Below are 22662 nucleotides of genomic sequence, written 5' to 3' on the forward strand. Positions count from 1 at the left end.
TTTAATGTAAAATGCACTCAGAGGGCTTCTTAGAGTTGCCCTTTGAAAAACAACCTGACTCTAGTGTCCTGGCTGACTGGCTGCTCATCAGCTGCCACCCCCAGACCTGTTTCTGGACCCCTAGGTTGAGAGCCTCCTGCTCTTGGGGTCCTGAAACAAAGCACATCCTGGGCACAGTTGCCAAGCCTCCTCCCTCAGGAAGGGCAGGATACACGAAGGGGAAGCTTCAAAGGCTTGCCGCCTTTGTGAGATGACACAGCCATTTGCTGCTCCCAGCAACTGGCCCCCACCAGCTTGGACTTCCTCTTTGGGTGGGAGAATTGGCTGGAAAACCAAGATAGGAGTAGAGGTGTGCCCACCTTTGCCAACCCACCTCTCAGTAGGGGGAGGCAAGACAACGCACAACTCTCAGTCCCCGCCATCTTGAAGATGGGGGACCCAGCCAACCAGAGTGAGGCTTATGCCCCTCTCCCACTGGAGGGTGGCATAATAGAGGGTGTACCCACGCCAAGGAAGGGATCCATTGATCCCAACCTTTACCTACCTCAAACGCCCCTAAATTTAGTATTTAGGGACAACGCTGTTTCCACAAAGCATGGCTTCACAACGTGGTTGTTACGACAGCGTTGTGCCACGTGTGCCATTACATTGCAAGTCATTTCAATGACTTGCTGTAGGGGGCGTGCAACACCAGGGAATGTGTTGGATTTTAAATCCAACACCTTCCCTGTTGTTGCACAAACAGGAGTAGGAATAGTAATTAATACTATTCCTAAGTCCAGCGCGCCCCCTACAGCAAGTCGTTGATACGACTTGTGATGTAATGGCATGCGTGGTAACAACGCAGTCGTTGTAACAAGCGTGTTGTAAAGGCATGCGTTGCAACGTCATACATTGTCATGTGGTCCGATCCCTCTAAATAAAAGCTCCAGGAGCTGTTGGCAGGATATGCTAAAGACCACCCCGCTTAGCAATGCGAGGACCTCTCAGCTGGGGAAGAAAATGTAGGGGATGAGGATAACTACCAACCCCCTCACTTCCTAAGGAGAACAGGGCCCCTTTTCCCCTGACTCCAACAATACTAGTCACAGCCCCTAGATCCCACACACTTAATTGCATCTTTGGACAATGATGATGATAATGTTGACATCACTGACACTGCAGGTATGTTGGAAATGTTTGAGGACACCTCGGTTGACAGTGGCTTAAGGGATAGGTCGAAATTTATGTCACCAAGATCCCAAGACTCTTTTATAGATTAATTTCACGATAAGGTAACACAGCAATTGTATCAACTAGAAGATAAGCATACCACCAGTGTACATTGCAAACATGAATACAACATATCCAGAAGGGACAGCGAACCGCTGACATCATTAAGGAAAGATCCTCATATAGTCATAAGGGAGGCAGACAAAGGGGGGAATATCGTGGTGATGAACCGGCTTGAGTATTTGGGGGAAATTGCCAAATGGTGGGATGGGACAACCCTGCTGAAATACATCGAAAATAAAAAGATCCCGCGGGGGCTAAGGATTTTTATTTTTCCCAACTACGAAGATCTGGAACAACATCTCCTAGATGATTGGGAAGAAGGTCTTTACGATGCATCATATCGCATGATGGGGATACTTATTACTAATTCTGAGAGAAAAGTTAGCAAGATTAAGGATGAAATCCTGAAATTAGAAAAATTAATTTTGGAGATCAATCTTAAAGAAGCAACCATGAAAAATCATGAAATTTTGAAAAAGGAGTTAGCAGCCAATCAAATTTACGCAAATGGTCGTATCTTTACATTCTCTAAAAAATATGATGACGTACCCCCAGAATTGGCAACTAACCAGGGGAAGGCAGAAAAAGCAGTGAGTATAACATCCAGTAGTACCTCATTTTCGTCCTTGGAGAGTGATGCTGGTGAAGGACCAAGCAATTTAGAAACATCTGCCTCCTCCGTGTTTTTTTAAGAGAGGTCCAATGCTACAGGCTGGGGAACAAAAAGAAAAATCAAAACCCAGCATCAGGGGGGAGGGAAGAAGTACAAAAACAGGCGTACAAACAAGGCTGCAATGCAAGACACAGATGAGGCAGTAAATGATTTGATTGAAGAATGTACTAATGAAAATGCAATTGCTAATGATGACCCTGTATCAAATGAACTATGCATTGTTAATTTGTCTGAAAGAATGCTGTCTGGCAAAGAAAAAAAATGTAGTACAGAAAGGAGTAAGCTTTTGTGTCACCAATACATGTAACTTCGTGGATGTTCATATTGATCTTTTTAAATTTGTCACGAAATTGCGATTAAAAAAATTCTTTGAGCATCATCCAGTTCCGCTCAATGTTTCATCTAATAACTGTAACGCATCAATGTTAACCATTGCAGATTTAAATGTTACACACTTAATTGTAACTTAGGACAATGATGATGATAATGTTGACATCACTGACACTGCAGGTATGCTGGAAATTTTTGAGGACACCTTGGTTGATAGTGGCTTATGGGATAGGTTGAAATTTATGCCACCAAGATCCCAAGACTCTTTTATAGAAGAATTTCACAACAAGGTAACACAGCAATTGTATCAACTAGAAGATAAGCATACCACCAGTGTACATTGCAAACACCAATACAACATATCCAGAAGGGACAGAGAACTGCTGACATCATTAAGGGAAGATCCTAATATAGTCATAAGGGAGGCGGACAAAGGGGGGAATATCGTGGTGATGAACCAGCTTGAGTATTTGGGGGAAATTGATAGGCAGCTAAAGAACTCTGACTGCTATATTAAATTAAATGAGAACCCCATGAAACATATTGAATGGAATATTAATTCCAGTTTAAGAGACTGGCATAAATCATGCCTTTTATCAGATAAAGAATACAAATACCTGCAGGCACAGGATTAAAGACATCCGTGCATCTACATCCTCCCCAAAATTCATAAAGGGGGGAGGGGTTCCCTCCAGGACGACCAATCATATCAGGAAATGGGGGCCCCACAGAACATCGTTCTGAGTATGTAGATGGATTCCTACAACCCTTTGTAAAAAACTTACCCTCTTATCTGAAATATAGCAGGGATTTTCTCTGCAAGCTAGAAGACTTTGTTTGGGAAAGTAGTGATTTCATATTTGCTACTCTGGACGTGGAAAGCTTATACACGTGTATTAAAACAGACTGTGGACTGGATGCCCTCAAACATTTTTTGTACAAACAAAATGCTGGTCATCTTCAACATACTCTTATGCTAATGGAAATGACTTGCATGATTCTCACTATGAATGCGTTCCTGCATAATGATGAATGTTTTTTGCAAAAACAGGGTACAGCCATGGGATCCAGGTTTGCACAGTCTTATGCAAATCTCTTGATGGGTTTGTATGAGGCGGAGCATGCCTGGGGACCTGGCTCACAAGACTGGAGCGATAGCATTATATTCTATGGTAGATACATAGATGATGTTCTGCTAATATGGAATGGAGGGGTTGGTGAGTTGCTCGAATATCATGAGTACCTCACCCAAAACAGATTTAATGTGAAAATTACCATCAATTATTCGAGAGAATCGATAGACTTTCTGGACTTAAAATTGTAAATATCCAACAACAAGATACATAGCGACATTCACAAAAAACCTACGGCCTGCAACAGTATCCTACACGCCGAAAGTGCCCACCCCAAGGCAACGATTAATGCAATACCATATGGGGAAATGATCAGAGCCCGGCGTAATTGCAGTGAAGAAAGTAACTTCAAAACAAGTGTTAAAAACGTCAAACGCAATTTCAGAGAAAAGGGATACACAAATCAATGTTTAAATCAAGCAGACTCCAGGGTTTTACAAGTGAACCGGAAAACTATATTAATGACCAGTCAAGGAAAACAAAACAAAAGGGAAAATTCTGAGGAAATTCTCTTTATAACAAAGTATAATGCATATAGCGGTCATGTTTATAACATCTTGCGCAAGAACTGGCACCTGCTTGCTTCTGGCAAGATGCCACCTGGCACGATCTCTAAAAAACCTAAAGTGGTGTACCGAAGAGGTGAAACCTTTAAAAAAATAATTGTCCAAGTTATGTTAAAAATACAGACCATAGAATGACAACTTGGCTACCTTGCAAACCACCTGGCTTTTTTGTCTGTGGCTCATGTATAATCTGTAAATTTGGATGCAACAAGAAAACTAAATTCAAATGTAACACCTTGAAAGAATACACGATAAATACATTCATTAACTGTAATACAACATATACGGTTTACACAATTGGATGTGAATGTAACAAGGTTTATATAGGCAGTAGTATTCGAAGCCTAAATATTAGGATCCAAGAGCATGTAAGGGCAATTAAAAACAAGGATGATAAGTACCTTATGGCTATACATGTACAAGAGCACCACCCTTCGGAAACAGGTATATGGTTCCACGCCTTAGAACATATAAAAATACCCGAAAGAGGTGGTAATAGAGAGACGGCACTAAGGAGAGCTGAGGCAGGTTGGATATGTCGTTTGAGGACATCAGTATTAGGCTTAAATACCAATACTGAGCTTCATCATTTCTTATAAAATACTATGTGAGCAATAAAAAGAGAACTATATAGATGTAAAAATTGTGAAAATTTAGTTTCCTCAGTTGTGAAATACCTTACCATTAGCCTGGATCACTGTGTTACAACGAGCAGGCGATGATTTCCCATTCAAACTATAATAATTTGCTCTACTATTGCCTCTCTTAGGCAAATCGTTGTACCATTAACTTAAATCATGGGGTTCTGGATAGTTGAAAGAGATCATCAATATCGAAACTTCATCTTTGAATAATGCCAATTTATCTAATCTTGTTATAAAGACTTGGTTGTTATGTCAAATTTTGAAGCAACATTTATTTTATTTTATTCTATCCTTTTTATCCTAATATGGCGCCGTCTTCTCTATACGTTAACTCGGGCATACGGCGAATGGCATTACTGTACAATAATACATCTCTTTTGTATAAAGTAATGTTAAGAAAAATATTGCTCAGTATGACAGGTTAATCTATGAATTTTAAGGAAACATAGATTCTCTATGTCTCCTCTATTATTTGTGGTTCATTCCAAGATGGCCACTCTCCGCTACGTCAGATTCTGACGTGTTTTTTCACCTTTCCGGTTTACTTTAATACGGCGCCGGGTTTTTCTGAGCATTAATATGGGCGCAGCATTGCATAATGTAATGCTAATAAAAACACATTGTTCAGCTTCGATAGGCATACTTCCGAATCCTAAGAAAACATAAATATTCGCTGTTTCCTCTCTCTTTTGTGGTTCATCTTAAAATGGCGATTACACGCAATATATAATCCGGTCTCTCATATAGGAACATTGCCTGTTTCAAAATAGCGGCGGATCGTCTTCACGTTAATTTGGGCACTCGCATATGACTTTATTATGCAGAAATTTATTATTACCTACACGGGCGTAATGCAATGTTAAATAAAAACATACAAAGTAAAGGTAGATAGTTTTATGCATGGCAGTCTGTGTAAGAAGGATAAGGAAACATGGACTTTCTATGTAATCCTTTACCTTTTGCGGCCCATTTGAATATGGCGATCGCTTAGAATATGAAATCTAGTCTCTCTTTTTTGTCAAACACAGCTGTCCTGAGTTTTGACAGTGTTTGGCGGGCTATTTAAACCGTGCCACTAATCTAAATCTTACAATCGAGACGGATGCCACGCTACTGTGCAGGACGACCTAAACTCTGAAAGTAAGTCTTCTAAACTGTTGGTAACTTTAGTTGTTAAAGTATCGGACCATTATGCCATTTGTATTTTATGTCCCTTCAACACTGTTATTCCTTTTCACTAACATTAAAGCGATTCTAATTGATGGATTCATATAGAGTATAAGTCCAATGTTACTTGGAGATTTTGCCTTCTGTAAATTGGATTAATTCAGCTGTTTTTAGTGAAATGGCGTTCCACGTTTTCCTTACCCCTTGCTGCCCATCTAAAGATGGCGACCGCTCATTATATAAAACCTATCTTCTGTTCTGATGCCTAATACAGCTGTCTTAGGCTTTGACATCGTTGGGCGGGCTACATTTTTTCTGGCTTAAATCGCAATTTGATAAATCTAGAGGAAGCATATACTATTGTGGCGGAATTATTGAAGTCCCACAGAATGCCTAAACCTTTGCGAACTTTGTGTGCTTTTTAGCTGTTTAGCTGGTTGAATGCGGGATTTTGATTTGACATATAGTTTGTGTTTCTTTCACTGTTACTCTCTTGCTTATTTACTATTAGCAGTAGAGTGATTTAAATTATCAGATGTAAAAGATCCTTGTTTACCACGGGGGAATACAAAGATAATGTCCGTGACAGGAGCGTTTTTCTTTCCGATTTTAACTTTGACAATTGTTTTAATAAAAATGGCGCTTGTCGGTATATCATGAGTTGGCGCACTGACTTGCTCCTTAAGTGGTTTAAAAAGAGGCAGAAATGCTTTTGCAGGATAAAGATGAAAACCTTATGATACTTAAAAATGAAAATTAGATGACTTTTCAATCTGAAATAGTATGATAAACAAATGCTAAATGAAATTGCATATAGAGTTTGCGATATTTGCGAACATTTGTCGTAAAATGCCAAATACAAAAATCCCTAAATAAAAGGGTTTTTTAGTGAAAGGAATGATGAAATTAAAATGACTATTTGATCTTTACACGTTTAGAGATGCCATTAGCCTATTGTTATCTCTGTTCTAATGGCTTTTCGGGAAAGAAAAACGGAGGATGGCTGAGATTGACTGACCATCTACCATGAGAATCAAGCAATCCAATATACAATGAGGATTGTAATAGTGCACTTTAACTTAAGGTATGGACATATCTGTATGCTTCATGTTAAGAATGACTATCCTACCTCTGAATATATTGTAAATAGGCCTTATTATTCTTTTAATAAAAAATCCCCTCTTAATTTTACTAGATATAATCAGATTTTATTGAATCCAGAAAAGGGATACAGTACTCTTTGAATTACAGTACAGACCGCAAGTAAATGTGCTTTTTGGTAAGAGATGCTTACTTTTCTACTTTTGCTAATGGTTATCTAATTTAACCACTTTACTGCACATGCATTAAACCCACCGAAACTTGTTACATTTTGAGCTGCTTAAAGATTCGCATGAAAAAACACCTTTTTAGATCATATTGAAATAAAGAATGCATATGATTCGTGAAATATGATTCTATACATCCTGTTTGGCTGAAAAGATTGAAAAAATTGGTATGAGCCTATGAAATTCACAGTATCTGAACTGTTGATAATTTAATGTTTCAAAGTTATGGGGATTATTTTGTATTGTCATTGTTTTGTACTGTTTAGGATATGTATATATTGTATATTCATTTCTGTAAATATATGTGTTATTTGTAGCCCTGAAGAAGTCCGAGAGGACGAAATGCGTTGGCTACGGTCTTTTTATCGTGTTGAAAAAAGAAGTTACGAATAAAGAATTTGATGGAAACAACACTGCCGAATTGCCATTACTTTGAGGAAATGTGTTATACCTAAAGAATATTAACTAATATTAAGAGTGCTGGACCATTGTGTATTGCAGGTGGGTCAGGTGCTTCGGAGTCCATTGAGGACAGCCTCAATGAAGAGACCAACCTCTTAGTGAGGTTGACCACAAGATTAGACCTAGAGACCAGATTCCTGGCTCTAGAAAAAGAAAGAGCAGAGATGGGCTTAGCTCCCATCAATGGTGGCAGCAACTTAATAAATAGGGACAGAGAGCAATCTTGTGATTGCCCTCACAAGCCTCTTGTGAGAGGCTTGTGAGGGCCTCTCACAAGCCCTCACAGCTTTTGAGAGGGCTTGTGAAATGTGAAAAGTGAGGAAGTCACACTCTGGGGGCTCTCCTTTGGGTACTGTTCACTGATAACTGTAGAGACAGACTCCTGGCCCTTACTGGGGCAGATGCTGGGTCTTATGATCTCATGAAGAACACTCTGATTGAGGGCTTTAGGCTCACAACTGAGGAATAAAGCAGTAGGTTCAAGGGGGCTCACAAAACCCCAAACCAGTCCTGGATTTACTTTGTAGACTACTCAGTTAAGCCACTAGATGGATGGTTAACTGGAAATAATGTGCATGATTTCAACGGACTTTACAATCGTTTTATGAAGGAACATATTTTGAGCAATTGCACTAATGAGAAGTTGCATCAACATCTGGTAGACCTGGGTCTAATTTCTCCCCAAGAATTGAGAAAGAAGGCAGATCATTGGGTCAAGACTAGGGTAACAAAAACAGCTGCTGGATGTGACGAAAAGAATGGGATTACTAAAACTCCCCAGGGGAAAGGGGGTGAGAACCCCAAAGACAACAAGTATTTGCAATGCAGTCGGTCTTGCCTGGGACCTTATAAGCAGCGTTCCCTGTAAGGTGCGCGCGTGCGCCAGAGCACATTCTAACTTCCCCGAGCGCGCAGTCTGTAGTGTGAAGCGCACACACTTCACAATTCACACAAGGGACTTTGCAGCTGCTTTAAATAACGTGAGCTGCATTAAAAAACGGTCACTTCCGTTATGGAAGACCACACGCAGAAGCAGATGGCAATATCGTGTGGAGAAGGGATAAGCAGTTCACTGTGGAAGAGGCAGTGCGGGTAGGGGTGGATGGCTGCAGAGGGTCACAAACAGGGCTGGCCGTAATCGATTGAGTGGGACTGCATCCTGGGCTGAAACAAACTTTGATGTTTGTTGTGTGGGCAGGGATCGTTTCAATGTGCCGGCAAGAGGTTGAGAAAGATGGGAGGAGGGCAGGGGGTTAGCGTCGGATTGGTAACGCGGGCACTCGGGCAATGCCCGAGGGGCCGGTGTCCAGTTTCAGCTGTGGGCTGATTTATTGAGCAGTCTGGGGGGCAATTTGGCAGTTCCTGCATTGTTCGGATGCCGCCAGCGGCCCAGTGAGTGCCTGAGTGGCCTTTCTGGAGGCAGATGGGCCTCAATTACCTCCCTTTTATCAAAGGGCAGAGGTGTCACTTCCTTTCTCTCGCTGGGACCAGCCAATTTACATATGCATATTGGCCGGCAGGGGGCCGGAGCAAAAGTGGCCTCACTTGTATTCAGGTGTGTTTCACCAGTGCAAGCTAATCCGAGCATTTTTTCACCCCCCCCCTTTTTTTTATAAAACTTCGCCGAAGCAGTGTTTTGCAAAGGTAATATGCAAATGTGGGCCACTTTTTTTATCGTGCCCGGGCCGATTTTTAATCCCAATCCAACCCTGCAGGGGGTTGATGGGATGTTAAGAATTACTCTTTAGTACATTAAGGCCTGGTATCAAGCTGCGCACATGCCACTTGTTTCATACGTTTTGCTGAAATTGGCGGCGGCTACAGGGATATACAGGCAGCAGTGGCATCTCTGATTAATGTATGTTTTTTAATGCCATGCATCAATTGGCATTATTCTAATGCCTGGTAGTAATGTTAAGTGTAAAGCGCTCTATGCATTGTTCGTGTTTAAGAAGGGACAGCTGATGCTTGTGAATAAAGATCAATTGTAACTGCAACAAATGATGGATGGAATGCTGAATGATTCAAACATTCTTCCCCAGTCAAGAGATCTGGGTTAAATCCATCGTTCTTTTGCCCACTACGCCACCCCAGTTTGGACCCAGCCAGATGCAAATCAGTCTTCACCCTGTGCCTCATGGGAACAGTCCAGACCAAACTGCCAAGCCGGGTCCTCCCTGGATGTCACCCTTCATCAGCCAGGCTAGCTTGAATCCAGTGGCACAGTGAACAAGGGACCCACGCCTGGGCATACCCATCCCACTTGGGGCAAAAAGTGTACCTGCAACACATGGACGGAATGCTGAATGATTCAAACATTCTCCCCAGTCAAGAGATCTGGGTTAAATCCATCATTCTTTTGCCCACTACGCCACCCCAGTTTGGACCCAACCATATGCAAATCAGTCTTGAACCTGTGCCTCATGGGAACAGTCCAGACCAAACTGCCAAGCCGGGTCCTCCCTGGATGGGAAACAAGCATCCTGGGACAGGTTTGGGGGTATTACCCTTCATCAGCCAGGCTAGCTTGAATCCAGTGGCACATTGAGCCGGGGACCCATGGCTGGGCATACCCATCCCACTTCGGCTGAAAAGTGCTTCTCAAACAAATGATGGACGGAATGCTGAATAAATCATACATTCACCCCCAGTCAAGAGATCTGGGTTAAATCCATTGTTCTTTGGCTCACCATGCCACCCCAGTTTAGACCCAGCCATATGCAAATCAGCCTTGACCCTGTGCCTCATGGGAACAGTCCAGACCGAACTGCTAAGCCAGGTCCTCCCTGGACCAGAAACAAGCATCCTGGGACCGGTTTCTGGGTATCACCCTTCATCAGCCAGGCTAGCTTGGATCCAGTGGCACAGTGAGCAAGGGACCCACGGCTGGGCATACCTATCCCACTTAGGGTGAAAAGTGCTACGCAAATAAATGATGGACGGAATGCTGAATAAATCATACATTCACCCCCAGTCAAGAGCTCTGGGTTAAATCCATCATTCTTTTTCTCACCATGCCACCCCAGTTTAGACCCACCCATATGCAAATGTGAGAAAGCCGGGATAAATTGCTTTTCTAGTTTCACTTTGTACAAATCAGCCACTAAACGGGTATTTGAACTGTGAAATACAGCAATAGTCAGCATTGAGTGGGCCCCTCTGACCCTGGCCCCCGGTTCACCTGCTGCACCAATGGAAGCTACATGTCTGCACAACACTAATTGTATCATTTTCTTTTAGAGTCACCAGCTCTCTGTTTCCATGTAGTGGGCATGCGCTGATGTTAGTACCAGGGAAGTAGCTACCATTGGTGCAGCAGGTGTAGTGGCACCAGGGACCATACAAACCATGTACATTTCTGTATTTTCCTATCCCAACAACAGTCAGAAGTGCGATTTCCTTGCTTGCTCCAGAGCCCATGGCAGAATTTCTATGTTACTGGCATTTACCTAGTATTTTCAACATATTCATAAACCTTAGCTATCTGCCATTTCTAGCAAAGATGGAGGACTGCATTTTTTGACAGGAAAGTGGATTTCCTCAGGACCGCGCACAGATAACAATAACATTATGTGTAACTACAGCACCACTGTCTGAGCAGGTGTGAAACATTTGCCTACCTCTTCTTGGTTCATGCAGGCTTCCCTTCAACCTGAAATAAAGATTTCCATTTTTTTTTATTTAGAAAAACAGTTTTCTTTTATAAATGTAGAAGTAATAATAATCACTGTACAGTACATACAATAATAAATCCACATGTTTTGGAAATGCACACCACACAGATTCTTACATCAATAGTCACTCCATTACCAGCCCATTTTCCACAAATTATGCAGAGTTGCACGAATGCTTCATGTATCATTTCATTGTGCATTACCTAAAAGGATGAGGTTTTACAAATGTGCATTTGCAGTTTATTATGCACTGTATGACATACTGTGGACTGAGTTACAGCCACGTGTCTTATTAAGTAAAAACAGTGGGTGTGTGATTATGATGGGACATGATTGAGAGCTTTGTACTTAAGGTAGAATGCAGTGCCAGTTTCTCACAGTGCCTATCAGGGAGTCCTAATACTTTTCAGACTACATTCACCTCCAATTATGGCCTATGTACAAACAGAGTGTGAAAAGATAGCCCAGCATGTCTGCGACAAAGTAGGTCAAATACATAATCTGTTAATTTCATCAAGCCCTGCTGACTCCAGTTACAACTCTCCGACAGCTCACTATGTTAGCAATGACTTAAATGATTTGGGTAGCAGCACTCTAGTCAATCTTAGTGAATTCACCCCCACTACCCCTCCAAAAGTCTTCAAGATCATCCAATCTACAAAATCTGGATCTCCCTATGACCAGTGGCCCCCCTCCATCCTCAAACAGATACCTGTACCTATAGCTAGCTACCTGACCAACAACTTTAATGGGATGTTTGCTACAGGGATTTTTCCCACCATGTGGAAGAAGGCCTCTATCTTTCCACTTCTTAAGAAGCCCAATCTGGACTCAGAAAATCCAGCCAACTACCGTCCTATTTCTAGACTGCCCTTTCCAGCAAAGCTAATAAAAAAATTATAGATACTCAACTGATGCAATTTATCCAATGTAGTCATCTATTGGACTCCACACAATTTGGTTTTACAGCTTAGCACAGCACAGAGACCGCATTAATCAAAACCATCGATGAGTTATGAACCATCTTGGATGAGGGAAGCACTGCAGCCCTCATTCTTCTTGACTTAGCAGCGGCCTTCGATACGGTGGATCATTCCACTTTGATCCTTCACCTCAAACACCTTGGCATCAATAACAAAGCACTTGCCCTGCTATGGTCCTTCCTGACGGGCAGAGAATATTCAGTGATGTTGGACAACGTCACATCCAGGCCATTCTCTCTTCCTTGTGGGGTCCCCAAAGGGTCCTCATTCAGCCCTATACTTTCTAACATCTACATCACTGAATTAACATCCCTTATCAGCTCCTTTTGCTTCTCACCCATGTCTTACGCTGATGACACACACATTGTATTGTCTGCCTCCAACAACCTTAACCACACTAACCTCCAACTTCACAACTGCATGAGAGCTATGAGCAATTGGATGGGCAAACATTGCCTTAAATTGAACTCGGACAAAACTGAGGTCATTCTCTTTGGTAATAATAATCCACAATTCTGGAATCCCACTTACTGGCCCACAGAACTAGGCGCTCTCCCATCCCCAGCCAAAAAAGCTTAAAACCTGGGAGTCTTAATAAGTTACATTTTAGTGAACACATCAATTCAGTCATTTCCTCATGCTTCAACACCCTCAGATTTATCAGGAAAATAAGTCCTCTTTCCCCCCCCAACTCAAGGAAAACAGTAATCATCTTGATAATTCTTACAAAACTGGATTACTCCAATGGACTGTACCTAAATCTCCAAAAGCAACATATGAATTAACTGCAAGTGTACAGAATACGGCTGCTAGACTCCCAAGCAATTAAAGGACTCCACTGGTTATATTTAGGCAATCAAATTACATTTAAAGTATTCTGTCTTACCTACAAAGCTCTCCACAACTTCGGCCCTGATCATCTTAAATAATCCCTAGCGTGGTATGAACCCAGTAGGGACCTGCAATCCGAAGACTCTCTGAAGGACACCAGCACCAGATTCAAAAGACTTAATTGGGGTGGTAGTTGCTTTGCCGTTGAAGCTCCTAAACGCTGGAATGCATTACCTTTTAACATCAGAGCTGCTCCCTCCTTATCAACCTTCAGAAAACTGCTGAAAACCTGGCTTTTTAACAACTAGTATCGAGGATCCTTCCCACTATGTGTTTGTTATGCTGAGTCAGCGCCAAGACACCCCCTGGGTATACATGCGCTTTAAGAAATGTATTAACATAACATATATGTTCTTTGTAACTGTGGAAAAATGGGTGCAAGAGATACACAACTTTCCAACTAAGACATCACCAAAGAGAAACAAAATGCAACGCTGAAATGAAGTATGTTCCGGAGAGAGTGAAAAAACGGTGCACAAGAAGAGATGATATGTGATATATGCATATTGAAGATTTCAGAAAGCTGTGGGGACAAAAAAGATATGTGTTAAGGGCAGATATTTTCAGTTCACATTATCTTAATAAAATCATTGCTACTCGGGGGGCGCTAGGTGGCGCACATGCAGAATGGCCGCACTGCTGTAAGGCTCCTGCAGCCCAGCGCATAAATCCTATAATTTATCCTACTCAGATGGCTGCCTAAAACGGTGGAGGAATGAAGCGAAGACACTAATGAAGACTCGCTGAGGAGCACAGCTGTTTTGGGGCATTTCTACACTTGCTGCCACGCCGAGAAGTTTTGACCGGTGAAAGGGACGGAGCGGCGCAGTACCCTAAATCGGCCTTCAAAATCACGGGAGGCCGGTGCTGCCCACGAGGTGACTGGGCCCTGTGACACGACTTCAGCGGAGAGGTCGGAGCAGACATTTTTTGTCCCCGTGAGTAAAGACAGCGGAGCGCATGTGAGGAGCTCTGCCTACTTCTTGGCTGGTGGCTGCGGTGTATACTGCGGCGTTACTGAGAGGTGGCGGAGAGAACGATTGCGCAGCGCCGCGGTGCCCTGTGAACCTCAGAGGGGAGGTGCGGACGCAGCCGGCCCGGGGCCCGACTATTGGAGGATAAGGGGCCTCGCCTCTATTGCATCATGGGGTGACTAGATAATCGGTGCCTGCTTTTGCATACTACAGTGCGGCCCTGGCGATTTCATTTCGTCGCGCGTCCAGCCTCAGCTCAGACCTGCTTGCTGCTGATGTGTCGGGGGGCTTTGGAGGCTGCCTGACGGCGAGGCGACCTGGACAATCCTGTTTGGGCCTCAAGGTGGGTCATTCTGCAGCGATTGGGGTGCGGGGAGAGAAGTGCTGACTGGATATGGGGCCCCCCTCATGATAGATTGGAGATACAGGGCGCGCTTGTGCTGGCGCCAACCTGTGCTGGGGGGCACAACTGCACACGCTTTGAGTACTGCATGGCTGATGACTAGAGTGTGCTGCTTTTGAGGACGATTAACGGGATCACAACACCAGGTCATGTGGCATCCTGAACTCTCCTTCAAAGTTGCTGGTAATATGCGTGGAGAATGCCCTGAGTGCTAGTCCTGGCGAAATGGTGTGCTGAGGCCATTGGGACATTGCTGTACTTACCCTCACGGCCCACTTGATTTGGATTACTTATTACTGGTGCGCTGGAGGACCCAGGACCGCCTGGTGTGCTGCGCGCTGGTGGGGGGTGCCTTGATATTCCTTCTGTATTGCTGTCCCACCTTGGACTGGCCCCTGCTAGACCTTGGGTGCACTAACCCGTCTCCCTATTGAGGCACAGGCAGGAGCATAGACCATCGGGCCGGGAGTGCCGCACCTTCGGGGCGCCATGGGCAAGTCGGATAACCGTCAACCCAAACTGAGCTTCGAGACGGTGAAGCGGAATGCTGGGGGCCCGCAGGAAAACCAGGGGTTGGACAACAGCGAGGATGCCCAGAGCGGAGCAGCCATGCCTGGCTACTCATGTGCAGAGTATTCTTCAGGAGGTCCGGCAGGGGTTCGCTACCATCGTGGACAAGGTTGACAGAATGTCATCATGTATCGACGCTATCGCGCACAGATTAGACGGACATGAGGATCGCATAAAAGAGACGGAGAGGCGTATTTCGGACACTGATGATGCTACAACTCAGGTCACCATGCAGGTCACCCACCTGGATAAATTGCTGAAAATTGTCGCCACTAAGAACGAGGACTTGGAAGCGCGCAGTCGGCGCAACAACATTCGCGTTTTAAGTATTCCTGAGTCAACCAACACAGGGAGAATGGAGGAATATGTGGATAAATTGTTGTTAGCCTCTGTCGGAGCGGACGCTTTCTCCAGCCAGTTCATAGTAGAACGCGCACATCGCCCTTTGGGGCCGCACCCACCCCCTGGGGGCACGCCGCGTCCCATCATAGCGAGACTTCTAAATTATAGGGACCGGGATGTCGCTCTTCGTGTTGCGAGAAACAAAAAGCAGCTGACATATGATGGCAACACATTCTTCTTTTACCCGGATTTTACTCCCCTGGTTCAGGAGGAAAGGCGAAAGTTCACAGATGTCAAGAACAAACTGCGGCTAGCCCAAATTGATTACACGCTACTGTATCCCGCACGCCTCCGTGTGACCCAAGCCACAGCAAGTGCAGGACTTCCTTAAACATTTGAAACGAATAGGTCACAATATTGGAGCATCAGCGGCATCGCCGCGATCTTCGGCACTGGGAGCAGACGAAGAACCACAGTAACTATTGTACTGCTTGCTATTGATATATTCTCTTTTTGTTCAGGTTCACTCTGGGTTGCAATGGCGGCATTAAGCTAGTTACGATAGCTGGACAGCTGGAACTCTGGTGCTCATTTAATATATTGTTCGGCTGACCGGCCACTTGGAGTCCTTTTTTAGACAAGCTGGGCACCCCTGGCTCCATCAGGGTCCAGCCCTCACCATCTGTGGTGGACTCTCGGAGCGGGGAGTATCTGTGTTGTCACCTAAGGAGACCCCCATGGGTATTCCCCCAAGGTTATGCACTGCATGGCCTGTGCCATGTGTGCTGGTCACTTTTCTATTGAGTGTTTTTTTTTCTTCTTCTTTTTTTCTGTTTTTCGTGGGAGGCGGGGGGGTGGGTGATTACCTCTGGCAAGTTGGGGCTGCTTCAGTGGGAGGGGGAGGGATCACAAGAGGGATGTTCACGTTTATACCTGTTCTTCCCACCACAGGATGGTTTGGTTTTACATGTACTGTGGATGACAGGTGATTTCACTGTTGAGCGTTTAGCACAAGGTACAGTACTGCAGAATATACGCTTTCAAGCCTTGGGCTGTACTCATAGGGCATGGGCCTTTTTACCATTGACAAACACATATACCCCTGAATGACATGGAGTCCGAGAAACTGAATATTGTCACTTGGAACGTCAGAGGGTTGGGAGATTCACGTAAAAAGCGACAAATACTAGCCTATCTGGACCGGCATCAGGTGCACATAGCCAAGCTGCAGGAGAGACATTTTAATCCCCGGAGCCTTAACACTTTTGCAAGTAAATGGGCAGAATATCGAATCTTTTCCTCTTATTCCTCCTATGCAAGGGGCACAGCCATACTTATAAAGAAACGCACGCCCTTCCAGCTGGCTGAGGCTACCTGGGACGCGCAGGGGAGGTATTGTCGGGCTTGGGGTAGGCTGGGTCCTGATTCCGTCACCCTGGCTTGCTGCTATGGGCCGAATGTGGACGCCCCAGACTTTTATTCCGAATTATGGGCTCGGATCTTTGATGTAAGCTCTAATCATATAATTTGGGGAGGGGACTTCAATGTCGCATGTAACCCAGAGGTTGATAGGTCTAACCCTGCCCGTCATCATTACACAAAAGCTCGAGCTATCCTGCAAAGCACACTCAGTACTTATCATTTAATTAATGTCTGGCGGCATGCAAACCCTCACAAGCTGGAAGGCACACACTTCACGGCACAGGCGGCGTCATGGGCGAGGCTGGATTATTTGTTTGTGACCCGCGGGTTGGGCCCCGCCATAACTCAGGCACAGCATCTGGCCCGCACATATTCGGACCACGCCCCAGTTAAACTTACGCTATCGTCGGCAGATTATGGCCCCCCGCGCAATAGTTGGAGACTGCACGCTCCTATTCTGTTGGACCCGGTTTTTCAGGAGGAGTTAGGGGAAAAGGTGCGCGATTTTTTTGTATGGAACAAAGACTCAGAAGAGAATGTTGAGACCATTTGGGAGGCATTCAAGGTCACACTCAGGGGTTATTGCATATACAAGGGGTCAGGAGTACTCAAAGACATTATGGGCACACTGCGGAAACTGGATAATGAACTTAAGGTCCTTGAGACGAAATTGGCCTCGCACCCGGATGGTCCCACCCAACTAAAATTTAGAGAGACGCTTACAGAATATATGGAGTCGGCACAGAGAGAGGCGTGCTTTCGGGGTACATATTGGATAGCTAGGCGTTATGGGGAAGGGGAAAGGCCGGGCAAGTGTCGTACTTTGGAATTTGGGACCGCGTAGGAGGCAGGGCCCTACCCCTGTCTATCCCGGTAATAGTGAACCGCGAATGGTTAATGCGGTATGTACGAGTGCTTTTTGTAACGTTTTAGCTATGAATGCACTGTGTATACGCTATTTCACATCACTACGTGGGTTCCATTTTGTATCGGTGACCATCTTATGGTTGCCCTCACATAGGCAATATAGCATGAAGCGAAAACGGGCCTTTTAGAGCACATGTGCCTTTCTTTGACTTTTCTGTGACCTGGGCAGCTTGGCTCCGCTGCCCCAGGTCAAACTGGTCTCACGAGTTCCCCGTCCTCTGTCCACCTGTGATTAGCATCAGGGCTTGACACACCATAAAGTCTTTTCATCCTACACAAGCCTCCAGCTAATCTCTTTCACACCTGACTGTTCCTGCTTTATGGCTGGTTTCCCAAAACAGGAGATGCTCATGTTTATTGGGGCCTATCGATATCTGATGTGGGATCTGAGCCTTACTGTGTAAATAATTACGGGCTGGCTTAACTGGAATGTGGGATGGTCATCATGACTCTGTCTTTTCGTTTGAAATGTATACATGTAATAGCCATACCATAAACTAAGGAATGTATGCCTGAGGCAGGATATTCTGTATTTAAGAAGAAGCCCGTTTCTGTGATTTTCAGCAGTCTCCTGAGAACATACACGCTGTTGTACTTCTAGGACGCCTGTAATTGGTCTGCAGCCAATAAACTGATCTTTGACTTCACCCAGAAGACTCTGTGTTTCTGTAGGTCTGAAACAGGAAGAACCCCGAAGTCATAGGGTGTGTTCCCCTGCACCGCTGGGCTTAAAATACCCAGTACTTCAGTTGGTGCCCAACGTTGGGCGATTTCAGCGGTACCGGTCCAAGCCAGAGGTTCGTGAGGAGCTTCGTGTGGAAATTCTGGAGGAAGGCCGCCACTTCATCGACCCCTGCATGTCGACGTGGTCCGAAGGTCTTTTCTGCGAGGTTCTCCGCGTCCCGACGGCTACGAAGGACTGCTGCCCTGATTAATCGCCCTGTTTTGGACCCTTGACGATTTTGGTAGAGCGAAGCAATCGAGAGAGTCTTCTGGTGACGCCATTGATCATCGATATTCAGTTAAGTATAAGTGGAGCGTCTCCCAATTTGTTTGGTATCCTTCGGGATAACTTTGGTTTATTTGGAGTTTGCAAACCCCAAAGCCAGAGGACTTGTGTATTCACGAGACTATCGTAATCGATAATCCTTTGAAGTTTGGAACTAGACTAGTGAGCGAAGATGCCTGGTGCTAGTGTATTTGGTAATTGGTTTTGTTTGAGTTGTAGAAGGGATTTCCAGTTGGAGGATTCGTGTCCGGTTCCTCCAATTGGAACTCCAACTTATGAGCTTTATGTAAAACATGGCGTGGGCCCCATTGCATATAATGAAATATGGATCCGATACACCAGAAAAGACGGTGTTTTAAAATGGCCCCAAAATGGTAGTTTCGATACAGATATCTTAGATAATGTGGAGGTTAAATTGTTTAAAAAGAAAGCCCGGCCGGTGATGTTTGATTCTTTCCGCCTATGGCGAAAGGAAGCCAAACAGAAGGAAATAAAGCTAGCGAAAAGGGATAAGAGAGAGAGAGGTATGTCAGTGATGCAGGCAGCTGTGCAATTTAAAGATAATGAGGAGGAACAAATGAATGAGCAATTGCACAGACAGCGCAAACTAGGGATTGATAAATGTTACCCTGTTTTGTCACCCCTTGTGCAAGATGAGACAAAAGAGAAAGAAAAAGATTCCCTAATGTCCCACTTGTTAAGTTCACCACCCCCGTATGCGCAAAATGCCACAGCACCTCCACAGCTTGTAAATGCGCAGCCTCCAGTAAATATGCCGCAAGCCTTCCCGCAGCTGCCAGCTCCTCTTCAGCTGGCTCCTATCCCTGCAGTGCAGCCCTCTCAAGGGCCGCCAGTTTTGCTACCTGTTACCCCCGCGCTTTCTGCGACTTTGCCTAGCACGCCAGCGGCTTCCCCTGGCGCTCCTTCTTACACTACCCAGGTACCTGTATCTGAATCTGTTTTTCTTCCCTCTGTCTATCCCCCCGTTTTCGCCTCAACTTCTCCTTCAGCACGACAACGACTGGCTAATGTAGTTACTAGTCTAATGTCGCCTCTCTTTGGGTCATCTAGTGCGACTCCTGGTCTACAGCGTAAGCAATTGCGCAGTCAGCTACCTGGTCCCGAAGAGAAAGAGGTGTTAGATCACCTGGCGCGTAGGTGGATTGGTTTCCCTTCACTCTATGATGTGGAATCGGTTGTTAACGTTTTTCACCAATGGGATGCCCCAAAACAGAGGTATGTCTTTGATAAAATGTGTGAATTCCTCTGTGAGGAATTGGAGGATAATGGTGCAAACCCAAACCCACAGGAATTGTGTCGAGTGCGATTTGATTTCGAAACAGGTGTAATTGTGGGCCCCAAGGTAGATAAAGCTGTTGCGACTTTACTGTCCCTCAGAAATGGCGATTGTCAGCAATCATTGTTCGAACAGGAACTCCCTGTGGGGAAAAAGGTAAAAGCGCGCCAATATCCGATGCGTGAGGTTCCTCCAGTTTGGAGACCTGGTGATCTAGCTGCTAACCCACCTGTTCAGCCATATTTTCAGCGTGTTTGGGTGCATGTCCCATGGAAGAGATCTAAGGTGTTAGCACTTAAGCAGACATTGCCTGACCCCCATAAGAACCCTGCAGGATATTATAAGGAGTTATCCCAAACTGCAGAATCATGTGTAATGAATCTGGCTGACATAGATATGTTGTTTGGGAATGTTGTTCCACAGCCTTTATGGGGATCCATTCGTAATGTAGATCACGCTGCAGAATTGGGCAACACATGGGCTAATATCATTGCTGCAGATACTGGCCAAGTCGGTGGCGCGAAACCTGACCCTTTAGTAGCAGAACTCCCTGTTAGAATTATTACCTACATGAAAACTATAATGCCTGCGATGCGCGTAAATTGGGATAAACTATCCGCATGTAAGCAGAAGAAAGATGAGACAGTGTCCGATTTCTTTACAAGGTTTGAAGAAACGTTTATTGACCACAGTGGTCAAGACATGAGCCCTGAAGGTGGCCAACGGTTATTTGTTGATAAATTTGTGCAGAATCTACTCCCCGAGTTGTGTAAGAAACTAAAAGACTCAGAAAGTTCTTGGGCTGTTTCCTCTTCAGCGCAAATACTGGCTACTGCACAGTATTATGAGAATAGAGACAAAGATGAGAAGGATAGAACAGATAAGAAAACAAAAGGACTAAAGACAAAGGTCCTCTTGCAGCAGGCCTATCCGCCACGGGGAGGACAGAGTAATTATAGGCAAACACAAGGTATTTATCAGCAGCCCCAACAGTTTCAGAGTAATCAGCAAATGAACGGGTATTATCAACCACGAATCCCTGTAGGTCCCAACCAATGTTCATATTGCAAAGAGGAAGGTCATTTTAAATATAGTTGCCCTAAATTAATGCAGCGTAACAGTAATGTGTATGGCGCAAGAGGTAGAGGTGGTCAGCAAGCTCCTAGAGGGAGAGGGCGTGGAAATGTTCCCCAGAACGCGCGTCCTCTTCCGCCTCAAAATACCATAAATAGCTTTGATCAGCAAGCCAACGCGACTGGTAATACAGCTCAGTACTACAATAATGATTATTATGCAGAAGATGACAACGTAGAAGATGATGATTACTAGGACAGCCGTAGACAGAGAGAGGGAGTTGTTTCAGTGCCAGTGGATCAGAGCGGACCTTATGTTAAAGTAACTACAGCAAATGTAACGGAGCACTTTCTGCTGGATACTGGTGCTGCGAAGAGTTCAATCATGCATTCAAAACTCCCTGGCGCGCCTTTGTCTGGCGAAATAAATGTCTCAGTAGGTTTTTCTGGCGCCCCAGTTAGGAACCCGATTTCTAGTCCTATGTCGCTTTCTGTTGGACCTTGTGAGCTAAAAGCACCCCTTATTCTAACAACAGGTTGTGGTGAAAATTTGCTAGGCTTAGATTTGCTAAAAAGATTGCATGCCACGCTATATTGTTCTCCTTAAGGAGTACAACTTACATTAGGCAAGAAAGTGATTTCCCCGATGTATTTGTCTAAAAATGCAATGCCACCTGAATTGTCATCCCTTCCGGGTGCCCTTTGGGCTACTGGTCCCAATGATGTGGGTCTTTTGGAAATACCGCCATATGTGGTCACTTTAAAAGCCAATGTCAGATTGCCACGTATTCCCCAGTACAAGATCTCCAATGAAGGTCAGAAAGCGTTGTTAGCAATTGTCAGTGATTTAATTAAAAAGGGTGTGATTGAAGAGACAAGAGGCAACGTTTGCAATAGCCCGATTTTACCTGTCTTAAAACGAACGGATCCTTCACAGCCACCTGTTTACAGATTTGTGATTGATCTTAGAGAGGTTAATAAGATTGTTGTGCCACAGTTTCCAGTTGTCCCTGATATAACTGCTTGGTTAACCATGATTCCAGCCTCGGCTGCATGGTTCTCAGTGATCGATCTGAAGAATGCTTTCTTTAGCATCCCAATTGCAGAAGAGAGTAGAGACATTTTTGGCTTTAGTTTAGGAGGTTGCAGCTTCCGCTTTAAACGCGCTCCCCAGGGCTAATGTGAGAGTCCATCAATATACAGTCAGGCTTTAAAAGCGCAGCTTGATGCACTGGTTTTACCCAGTGGCGCTATCCTCATTCAGTACGTTGACGATTTACTAATCGCCGCGGATACTGAAAAGATTTGCAAAGAAGCTACCTTGTCATTGTTGCGTCATTTGTCTGCCTTCCATCACAAAGTGTCTCTCTCAAAGCTGCAATATTGTCGACAAGAAGTGACCTACTTAGGTCATTTCTTATCGAAGGAGGGAAGGAGACTGACCCCAGAACGAATTCAAGCCATTGCACAGTTGAGTGTGCCAAGAACACAGAGAGAAGTGCGTGCTTTCTTGGGCATT

At 44.6% G+C, this 22662-nt stretch overlaps 1 protein-coding gene across 6 annotated transcripts in view; it reads right to left on the bottom strand.

The window, feature by feature from the left end:
* The window catches only part of LOC146822587 (fibrous sheath-interacting protein 2-like), a 638078-nt gene that overhangs the window by 75745 nt on the left and 539671 nt on the right, over positions 1 to 22662 (bottom strand). For 4 of the 6 annotated variants that reach the window (XR_014962060.1, XR_014962061.1, XM_085606749.1 and 1 more), the window contains one exon: positions 1889 to 1987. Coding sequence is in view for 2 of the 6 variants with exons in the window: in XM_085606749.1 (XP_085462875.1) it covers positions 1964 to 1987 (24 nt within the window). In the remaining 4 variants the exon portion in view is untranslated. Of the gene's footprint in view, positions 1 to 1888; positions 1988 to 11198; positions 11231 to 22662 lie in introns of all 6 variants that reach the window. The other 2 variants (XR_014962062.1, XM_085606750.1) reach the window with 1 other exon arrangement.

This window comes from Triturus cristatus, chromosome 5_2 (assembly GCF_964204655.1).
Source record: "Triturus cristatus chromosome 5_2, aTriCri1.1, whole genome shotgun sequence".
Lineage (NCBI taxonomy): Eukaryota > Metazoa > Chordata > Amphibia > Caudata > Salamandridae > Triturus > Triturus cristatus.